Source organism: Clinocottus analis, unplaced genomic scaffold, assembly GCF_023055335.1.
Source record: "Clinocottus analis isolate CAN_PGR_092001 unplaced genomic scaffold, fCliAna1.0.p SCAF_13, whole genome shotgun sequence".
In the NCBI taxonomy this organism is placed as follows: Eukaryota; Metazoa; Chordata; class Actinopteri; order Perciformes; family Cottidae; genus Clinocottus; species Clinocottus analis.
The window spans coordinates 1,480,894-1,491,750 of NW_027175854.1; the positions used below are offsets into that span (position 1 = coordinate 1,480,894).

The window sequence follows — 10,857 nt, forward strand, 5'->3', positions numbered from 1 at the left end:
GCGCCTCCTCTTCCATGCATCAAGGGTGCCTGATGGCACTGGAAGCAAGAGCAGCGTGTTTGTTTGCTTGCTTGTGTGAGACAGGTTTGCATTAGATGGGCGACTTATTTGTTTTCATTACGTCTGCTTGTGTGTGCTTTGCATAGATGCAAAAGTATATCTGTGGTATTGAGCTCACGCAGAGGTTTTATTTTAGTACATCTAACATCCAATGAAAACCATTAACTGTATTGTAAGGATAGCCATGCTGCCCAATGCATGTGCATATATCAGTATAGTGCCATTAAGGTATCTTCCTTTTCCCCAGTTGAAGGAAAGTGCCCCTATCACCAACAGGGACTCTCAACCTTATCCTCTCCTCTGGGCAGCTTATAACAGCTGATCAGGGGCCGAGGTAATTGATGTAAAGCTGAATGCCCATAAACCATCAGCCCGAGTGTTTCCAAGGTGTGTGCCAACCACCTCAGGGAGGCCTTCCAGCACATCCTCCTCCACCTGTCATTGAGGCTGCAGAGGGTGCTGATGATGATGTGGAAAACATCCTGCCTGGCCCTAGTGGCCAAGAATGGGCACACCAGGACTCTAAATGACAGCAGGCGAGGGAGCGTTTAGATTCCCTCCAGATCCTACATGAGGCCCACAATGGGGAGGATGATAGTGTCAACCACCTGCTACTCTGTGCATACTTGGAGAGGCACTGTGAGAATCATGTCCACTGACATCTCCTGTGGGTTTAACACCAGTCAGGGTCCTCTCTGCTGAAGGATTTCCCTGAGCTATGCATGTGGAAACCCTGTCGTGATTACTTGGAACAGAGATCTCCTCTAACCCATTATGGATGTCAGTTTTGGTTGGTTTTGCTGTCGATTGCCGGAAACCCTTTAACCCGCTGCAAACTGTGGAACCAATGTTGGCTCCAGACCTCCTTTCCTCTGTGTTTGAGTGGTTGTAGGAACCAACTTAATTCCAATTATTGTGTTTATTGTATGTATTTGTTTAGTGAAGTCTTGAGAATAAAATCACTTTTAAAAGATATTTTAATTGTAACTATGAACATCCAGCAATATATGAGCCAGATTCCCCCCAAAAGCCTGCTGGAGCGTCAATGAGACACCTTTTTGGAAAGATTAGGACCTAAAGAATCTGAATCTTCAACAAAAATCTTGGCCTGTTACCAAAGAGTTTCAGTCCAAAGATATGTTAATAGGGCTGGTTAATAATAATAAATACAGTAAAATTACATGCAATGCAAAAGGGAATATCATTGTTTATTTCATTTGATGTTGGCTTTGCTGAAGTTTATTGCCCTATTCATCAGGTCACTGAGGTGCACCGATTCATCAGCCACTGAACGCCATCGCCTGATATGATTGTGAAACAGTTTGATCAGTGGTCTTTAAAAAGACATTATCAATTGAAACATTTTAAATATCTGTATATTTGTTCTCATTTGTTCACTTTCTTGTGTGCTCTCTAATTTGTTTTGAAAGCCACACAGCTACACACACTCTCACACACACACACACACACACGCTCCGTTGGGCCGCTAAATTACAAATCCTGCTTTAATGAAGGCATGACTTGCCCTCCTCTGCCTCTGATTGGCTCGTACTCGTTGCCTCTGTTGATTGGGTTGGTTGGGTTCAGGCGTGAGGAGTGAGATTGGTCAGAGTTAATATCAATTAAGTGTCAGATAAGCCAATCGGAGGCAGAGTAGTGCGGCTCAGAGGAGTAAAGCCGATCAAACCACCCGTGATAACCCGGATGAGAGAGATGGAGTGCTCGTACTGGTTTGTGAAATCCAGATTTATTAACACTGATAAGAAAACAGGACTGCATACTTATATCCAAGAGAAAGGACATGAGATATTTTCTTAGAAGGCTGTGGCTGAACCGCGGCGCTGCTAGTGGCTCTCAGTAGTTTGCAAAGTTTGATGGAGGTGAGCTTGGACTCCCAAGTAAACATTTTTTTTCTGTATAATGGAAGGTGAACTTTGTATTACAGCTGCTCAGTTTATCATAAATGTGAACGTGAGTAAATGTACTGTATATTTATAGATGCGTACAAAAATAGAGATATGCATTATCCAATAATGTATTGACGGACACGACAACACAGGAGAGTGATGCGTTCTCAGTGTACCAGCTCTTAGGTTCATTTTATTCCATAATTCTTAAATGGTGCCTCAAAGCATTCATAGTACGCCACTCCGAGTACGCTTTTAGTTTGATTAAATTATGGATGCAAAGTAAGGGCGAGTTACTTAATATTAATTGCACTTATTATGATATAAAATTTAAATAAACTTAAACCTATCCAAAAAAGATTTTAAATGCTAAACCCTTCACCGTTGCATAATGCAAAAGGTCAGTCAATAAACATACTTACATCAGCTAATGAAAGATCTGATGCATTGTTGCCTGGCCATAATTAGAATTGCATATCACCAACTTATAATTTTTCCAGGGTTACCTCACCGCAAGGCATCCATTCATTAAAAGCATCGTAAATTCCTGTTGTGAACACACACACACACACACACACACACACACACACACACACACACACACACACACACACACACAAACGTATAGCTGGACTATATTGAATTTGCTATTGCATTTCCTTTAATGAATATAGCAGCTTGCTTCAAGTAGAATAAACATAACCATTTGTCTTTGGTGTAAATGATTAATAGTGACAGATATGAAGTAGCTTCACTCCCAGCCAAATCATTTGCATCGAAGCTTTGCATTGGCTTTAATTATTCATGTCAAGTCAAGCATATTTACAAATATGAATGTGCTCTCCATGTGATGAATTACTTTGCCCTAATTTCTATTGATTTTGACGTGACACTGCTTTTTAAGCTTTACTTGAACATATTTGAATCCAATTTTGCATTTACTTTGATACAACATATATCCTGTCACTAAAAATCATCAAGGCTCTCTCTCACACGGAGCGCCACAACACCTCCGCCCCTCCCTCCATCCTTCGCAACAGGAAGTTATGATACACTGACATTTAAATATAACGCTTTGCAGATACTCCAGAGATGATATGACACTTTACATTAAGCATTTATCGCTCATTACTCCGTTCAAAAGGCCACGCTCTGACGCTACACGGCGTACAGCTGCAGCTGTGCTGGTGGAAGCTGTCGCTGAGGATATTGTAATTGCCCGGACTGCGGCTGCATTTGCGGTTGTAACCATGGTGCTATGTTATGTGACTACTCTTTGCTGCTCCTATTAACATTCGCCAAGAAAGCAAGGTTAAGCCATATGGGATTGGAACCCATGGTGCTTATATCAGATATGACAGATGTGTTACAGACCACAGGAGTTCAGAAATCCAGCAGCTTCAAAGCTCAGACAGCACGACCACAGCACATACAAACCCTGCAGTAGTGTTAGATCCATGATAAACAATAACAGTGTCCACCTCATGATGATAAACAATACAAATGGATGTTTGATCTATTAAACCAAAATCTAATTACCTATAAAAACAATAATTGAATTAGCTTTCAAATCTTTTCATGAACATGTGGTTCAATTCCTCCAAAGATCTGTTACTCGCTCGTATGCTTGTCCTGGTATCATGTTTAAATATTAAGGTTATTGTAGCCAAATAATTCCTGCAAATGGCACAATCATGATCATCATCAAACTTGCCTGAAACCTAATTATTAGAAATGAGATATAGAACAAAAATAATACCCATCAAGATTGTAGGATTAGTATATTACTTTATTTGCAGTGTATGGACCGCTCGTGTTTTCATACATATTGTAATTTCTTTTGTGAATGAATCACTTTTGCCAGCATTGGTCAGAGGTGAAGCTCACCCGTGAGGAAGAACAGAATGTGTACAATTTTGAAGCAGTGAATTTCCTTTGTGAAAGCCCAAATTGCATGCACCAACAAAGTATTGCACTTTGTCTATCGTCAGTAGCTCTTTACGCATTTCTACAGATCGCTGCGCCGCATACAGACGGGAAAGAGCGTTGTGTCAGACACTGAGTTACTGAACAAGCTGTGTTATTGAACATGTGGAGAGTAAAGACAGGTTGCATGAACACATACACATGCTTAAATTCAGTGGGTTAGCCAGCTAATGTAGAAACACAGGACGTTATGTCCAACAGACATGGAGCAAAGTTAGCTAGCCCTGCTGTGACTGCTCTGCAGCTCTTAGCGCTAATCTAAACACAACTGCTAACAAAGGCAGGAAGGCTGTAGTGTGTTTATGGTGCCCTCTGAAAAGAGCAATAATCGTAGTATTGATGATAGTATAAATTGTTCATTTACCTTCAGAATGTTTCCATTTAATTGTTTAAAACCAGTATCGTGGCACATCTCTGCATGCTGGCTCTTTAGTATTCATACTGCGATGGACAGGAAAAACAAGCTGGAGGCCACTAACATGATGCATTCATCTCTCTAAAGACACTCCAGGCAAGGAGTGGCAATGGAGAGGCAATAGTGAATGATATAAAAATCACACATACAGATTCTGCAACAGGAGATTAAGTTGTCTTATGTCTGAGGGAAGAGGCGAAAGCAGACATCAGCCCACTAGTGCACATACCATGCTTAAGGAATAGCTGCTTCACACAGAGCACATTATTGTGTTTGCAATAGAACAAACAAATGGAGAAAACTTGATCAGATGGGTTGCAGTGTTTTTTTCCTAGTTAATAAATAAAAGGAAACTGAGGATAGTTCATATTAAGGGGACCCGGACGCTCCAGTTTGACATGACACTGAAGCGCGAATGAATTTGATGTAATATTAACGTTGTGATGAATTCATATCCGTGACATATTCATCACTATTTTGTTTTGTTTTCGTGAGAACTTATTCAACATGAAGTTTACGATAAGTTTCTGAACTATGAATAAGTTCAATAAGACTTGTAACTTTATCCATTCATTTTCTTTTCATTAATTTACTTTTAATTGACTTTTCTTCATTAATTAGATAACTTGTTTTCTGTTCTAAGATTACACAATACATTATTTCAATGGGATCACTCAGCCAACCAGTTTATTAGCATCAGTACACTTTATCCAGCTGGTTGTACAGATGGGGTTATCCGTAGTCAAAGTTAGTGGAATCAAGCATTGTGCTTCCATTGTCCTCTGTAGGTGATTTGTTCCAGGCCCATTTTGGGTATAGCTCGGGGGCTTTATGGCCCGCTGAGAATGCATTGTCATCCATCATAGTTAAGCTTTAGCTTCATTAACATGTCAAGCTAACCTTGATCAGCCCGTCCTCTGAAAAATCAGGATTCAGAATTCATCTCCCACACTCAGAAAAGAAGTTCCAATACTGTCAAGATGACAGAGAAAGATGCCTGAGGGGAAAAGAAGAGCCACGATAAGAATAGCAAGTAATGCCTTCCACCTGAGGGGAATAACGCAACTCCTCCCCCTTAAAGGGAATAAATTATCCTATTCCCAGACCATCCTGACGAGATGATTTCCATGTGTACGATGCTGCCAACCCTTCAACAATGCAGTTGATTGACTGTGTGGTTCTTGTGTATGTTTTATATCTTTGAGCCATTGTAACACCCTAGTTAACTTAATGATGTGTTTTATTTTTAGTTCATAGTTGATTGTCAGAATGAGTAGAAATGAGTGAAAGGTCCTCGGTGAAATTCGTCAATTCGTATCACATACAGATTTGTTTGAAAACGGCATAACAAATAATGCTGATATGGCACGCCTCTGAACTTTCCATCTGACCACTTGTTCTTGATTTTCTTTCTCCTTTCTCTGTAGATCTGTGATGCAGTGGCTCAACAGGGTTCAGTCCTTCCTCTACTGCAATGAGAATGGCTTCTGGGGGACCTTCCTGGAGAGCCAAAGGACATGCGTGTGCCACACGGGTGTCACCCTGTGCCAGCGACCCATCCCGTGTGTCATAGGGGGCAACAACAGCTGTGCCATGTGCAGCCTCGCAAACATCTCGCAATGTGGCTCCTGCAACAAGGGCTACAAGTTGTACCGTGGTCGCTGTGAGCCCCAGAATGTAGATTCAGAACGTAGTGAGCAGTTCATCAGCTTTGAAACTGATCTGGACTTTCAGGACCTGGAACTCAAATACCTGTTACAGAAAATGGATTCGCGGCTGTACATTCACACCACCTTCATCAGTAACGAGATCCGACTCGAGACCTTCTTTGACCCTCGATGGCGTAAGCGCATGTCCCTGACTCTCAAGAGTAACAAAAACCGGATGGACTACCTCCACATGATAATCGGCCTATCGATGAAGATCTGTCAGATGCGAAATAGCAGCATCGACCCCATGTTCTTTGTGTATGTCAACCCGTTCAGCGGTAGTCACTCAGAAGGCTGGAGCATGCCCTTTGGGGAACATGGTTACCCGCGCTGGGAAAAAGTACGACTGCAGAACTCCCAGTGCTTCAACTGGACTCTCCTGCTGGGGAACCGGTGGAAGACCTTCTTTGAGACGGTGCACATCTACCTGCGTAGCCGCGCTAAGATCCCGACTGGCCTGCGCAATGACACAGGACAGGGTCCAGTGGATCTCGGAGACCCTAACAAGCGCCAGATCTACATCAAAATATCCGATATTCAAGTGTTTGGCTACAGCCTGCGCTTTAATGCCGACCTGCTGCGTAGTGCCGTGCAGCAGGTTAACCAGTCGTACACACAAGGAACTCAGTTCTACTCATCCTCATCTGTTATGCTCCTGTTACTGGACATTCGGGATCGAATTAACCGCCTTGCCCCTCCGTCTGCGCCTGGCAAACCCCAGCTGGACCTCTTCTCCTGTATGCTAAAGCATCGGCTCAAGCTCAACAACAGTGAGATGATTCGAGTAAATCATGCCTTGGACATGTACAGCACAGAGATTCTAAAACAATCAGATCACCTGACTGCAAAACTCTGTTGAACATAACATAAACACAAGGACACCAAACTGAAACACCCAACAAATGAACTATGAGGGGAAATTAATCTTAATTTGTCCTTCTCTTTTTCATTTTTGGACCTTTTCTGCCTTTTGATGTAATATTAACTTTGTAAGCATAATTCTTAAAGAGATAAAAAAGGAAAAAGGCATTGATGAAAAGCATTTCAGATAAGATAACGAAGATCAATGGAACCACTATAAAGACTGTATCATATTTGTCCCAGCATGTCTGTCATTCCCTAAAAGAACTTAAAAGAGTGAGAAAAAAAATAAATATAAAATCTATGTACTGGTGAAAAAGAGGCCTTGATTTTACTCTGAGGGATCAAAGGTTATATCTGAAACTGCCATTGTTTACTGAGAAAAACATTTTTAAAGGAATAATGATATAACACAAGGGCAGACCAGATATCCTTTTATTTCAGCTAATGTGCAAAATATTTCAGACATAACGGACAGTTTAATATTAAAAAAAAAACATGTTTATACATTGTAAGGATTAAATAGCCCTAGTGAGTAAGTAGTCAACACATTACTTATAGACTCTTTATTACATTTCAAAACCACAGCAAATCTGCATTGCTCTTTGTGAGTTATGAGGCACTCTGTCATAGTTCTGACACATAAGGCACACAGCAGGGCAGTAATGGATAGTCATGTCAAATAACAAGAGCCAGCTGTTTATAGATATACATATATATGTGGGTGAATGTATGTGTGTGTGTGCGCGTGTGCAAATGTGCGTGTACATTTTTTTGGCTTGACGCTTATTGCTGTTCGTTAATTGAATGTGTCATTTTGAGATTGACTCCAGTCGAAGCAACATTTTGCATTTGGAGCGCTTCTTCCCGTGTTTGAAATTCAAGCTGTGTTTTTCACAAGGCAGTACCTCCTGGTGCGTGAGTGCAATATTGTGGTCTGAAGATTTAACAATCAATGCTATTTTGTACAGCTTTGCAAAATGTACATGTTGTGACTGCTGATTTGTGGAGCTTTTCAGCACCAAGAGCAAAATGTAAACATTCATCATTCAGGCACATTTGCAAGACAACTTAAAGCCATACACTTCCCTGAGGTAGACATACAGTAAGACATAAAGCTCATCCCCGTTTCACAAGAGTACGTACATGAAACAAATTTAAAAATGTTTCCATTTTTATGTTTTTATTTTATTCTCTCAGTTTTTAGATAAGAGCACAGCAAAAAGGGAGATGACAGGGGAAGGCATATTATGTTGGATAAGAATCGTGTTGTAAAGCCACTGAATTTCTCTGTTGTGCCACAGGAAAAGAAGAAAAAAAAAGAAAAAAGAAATGGTTATATTAAAGCTTAAAATACCTTTTTGGCAGTGTTTAATCTGTAAGCTTTTTATGACCACGTGTAAAGATTTCTCTCTTCAGATATGAAAATTAACTTTGTTTTGCATGTTGCTGGGAACATCAACAGAGCTGCAACCGTGTTTAACACCAAACCATCCAACTGAAATATGACACACTACCTATTGTCGGTCACACTTTATTTGGGTAATCCGATGCTGAGACATTGCTAATGCTGATTAGGTTTTGTAGGTCCAGTCTATTACCTGCATGTTTGTTAACAACAACAAAGGCAAGGTCACTCATGCCATACAACCCTGCTGTTCTAGCCATTGGTGGGGTTGAACTGGAAAAAAAAGAGGAGATTTCATATTTGCTGCCATGGCTCCCAAAACTTTCAGTGTGAAAGCTGCCAGCCCGGTTGCACGCATTCACCTAACACACCTGACACATTTTCAGATTGTTTTGTTGTTGTTTTTTGTTTGTTGGTCTCTTGATGTAGCTATAGTTTGGTTCCCTTGGTACTTTTTGTTAAATTTTGTGTTCTTCTAAATAATTGTCGTTCTTTTACATTGTGATGTCACTCGTCTTGTGCAGTCAGCTGAAAGCAGAAACATGTAATATAGGAACAACCATGTCGAGTTGTGACATCAGCCTCAACCAATCCAACATGTCTTAAAAACAGTGGTCAAATTTGGGGCATTAATTAAGCGAGAAAATGCAGCAGACCTGACATGAAACACCTTATGGATGTTTCTTTGTCAGCTGCCGATTTCACAGCTTCCACAATCACAGCTTCGATGTGCATTCTGACAGAATCATCTCTTTTTTTTTCGTTTTACTGTTGCCAGTCTTTTCGTGAAGCACGTTTAACTCTTGAGAGGTGCTTTATAAACAATAATTTAGTCCGATATGTAAGCGTGATGTTTCACGACAGATCAATTTCATAATCAACTGTCAATTTCAGGTCATGCTGTAGTCTGCAAAATAAGTGACCAATTTTGAATTTACGGGTTAGCACATATGGTTCAGGATGACTGAAGCTCAGGTCGTCAGGCTATGTGTTGTCAAATTAGTCTCACAGTACATTACTTTTGCTATAAATTTCCTTTGTCAGGTCAATATCTCAACATATAGTAAGTGAGCAGCTGCCGCTGTGATGCTATTGTTTCAACTTTGCATAGGATGGCAGCACAGCCTCTAGGAAAGCAGCAGCAAGAGGAGAGACAGCATCTGAACCAGTGGATACCTTTTTAATGTATTGTATACCATCTGAGACCAATGTGCTTGGGTGTAAATGCTAACTGTAAGCTAGCTCAAAGCTTTTGTTGCTTATCAGGCCCAGGTTATTAATTTCAATCCTATTTTCAGCATGTTAATGTTAATATGGTAGACTTTACACTTTTGCAAATATGTCCATAGCATCGCCATGCTAACATTTGCATGCTAATGGTATCTCCGAGTGGATCATTTTAAGATGCCTGAGATGGCCACAAGCCTGCAGTAAATTTGGGACATGATTGTTCAGCATTAACATTGGACTACCCAAATGAAATGTTACATTATTATTATTATTATTATTATTATTATTATTATTATTATTATTATTATTATTATTATTATTATTATTAAGTGCCTGTTATCTATCCCTTTAACACGTTTAGAGCTGGAGAACACTTTTAGATGTTACACAGACGAGTGACACTGAGTTAGCTTCAGAATTTAAAACCATAAATGCTGATCTAATAAACACGTTTCATGTCCTCCTGAGATCTACCCCTTTCAGGAGGTTTGTGCATGTGGGGAAATCTACCACCAGACAGAGGGTCAAAGGATGACTTGACGTTATGGTTGACATTTTTTGTCCCCTGTTGTACAATGTATCTGTAAATAATCACTCTGTTACAGTAGCAACCTCTGCTACAGTAACAATATTATACAAATATAACGGTATTGAAAGGGAATACAAAACTACTTTTAAAAAAAGCCCTGCATTTGATTACATCAGCACAAAGTACAGGGCACTCATGTCTCATGTCTCTAATTAGATTCATGACAATGTATGACTGTTTTTATATTGTCAAAACATTCTGTACATTACGATTTAGTTTTGAGCCACCGCAAGGTCCATAAAACAAGCACATCTACTCGTATTGCATTATGCTACCACAGTGTTGCTTACATGTATCCATGGATATGTCTGAAGATTTTTACACCTAATACCTTGCCTATGTACTTTTTTGCTGTTCTGTTGACATCATTATATCAGCTTATTTCAAATGAATGTTTCATATAATAATCTATTTCTCATTAAAAGGCTATATTTAATAAGAAGAGCAAGGCTTGTTTGTACCATTTCCCATTCTATAAACTATTATCAGTAATTGGTTTATAGTGTATATACACTAAATGCTACGTAAGATTCAGATTACAGAACTGTTGTCGCAATATGATTTTAGTGGCCAGTTTACGGAAAATCCACTTACATATAGTGTTAAAACAACAATTAATTACGTACAAGTGTTTTATGAATTATTAAAAGTATTGTAGTTATTTAATGATGCTCGAAGGTCCAACAAGACAA

The 10,857-nt window shown here is 39.9% G+C and overlaps 1 protein-coding gene across 1 annotated transcript in view; it reads left to right on the top strand.

Annotated features, from left to right (window-relative positions):
- Positions 1-10,586, top strand: part of brinp1 (bone morphogenetic protein/retinoic acid inducible neural-specific 1) — a 98,186-nt gene extending 87,600 nt beyond the window's left edge. The window contains exon 8 of the mRNA XM_068574362.1: positions 5,796-10,586. Coding sequence (XP_068430463.1) covers positions 5,796-6,936 — 1,141 coding nt within the window. The 3' untranslated portion in view covers positions 6,937-10,586. The remainder of the gene's footprint in view (positions 1-5,795) is intronic.
- The last annotated feature ends 271 nt before the right edge of the window (positions 10,587-10,857 follow it).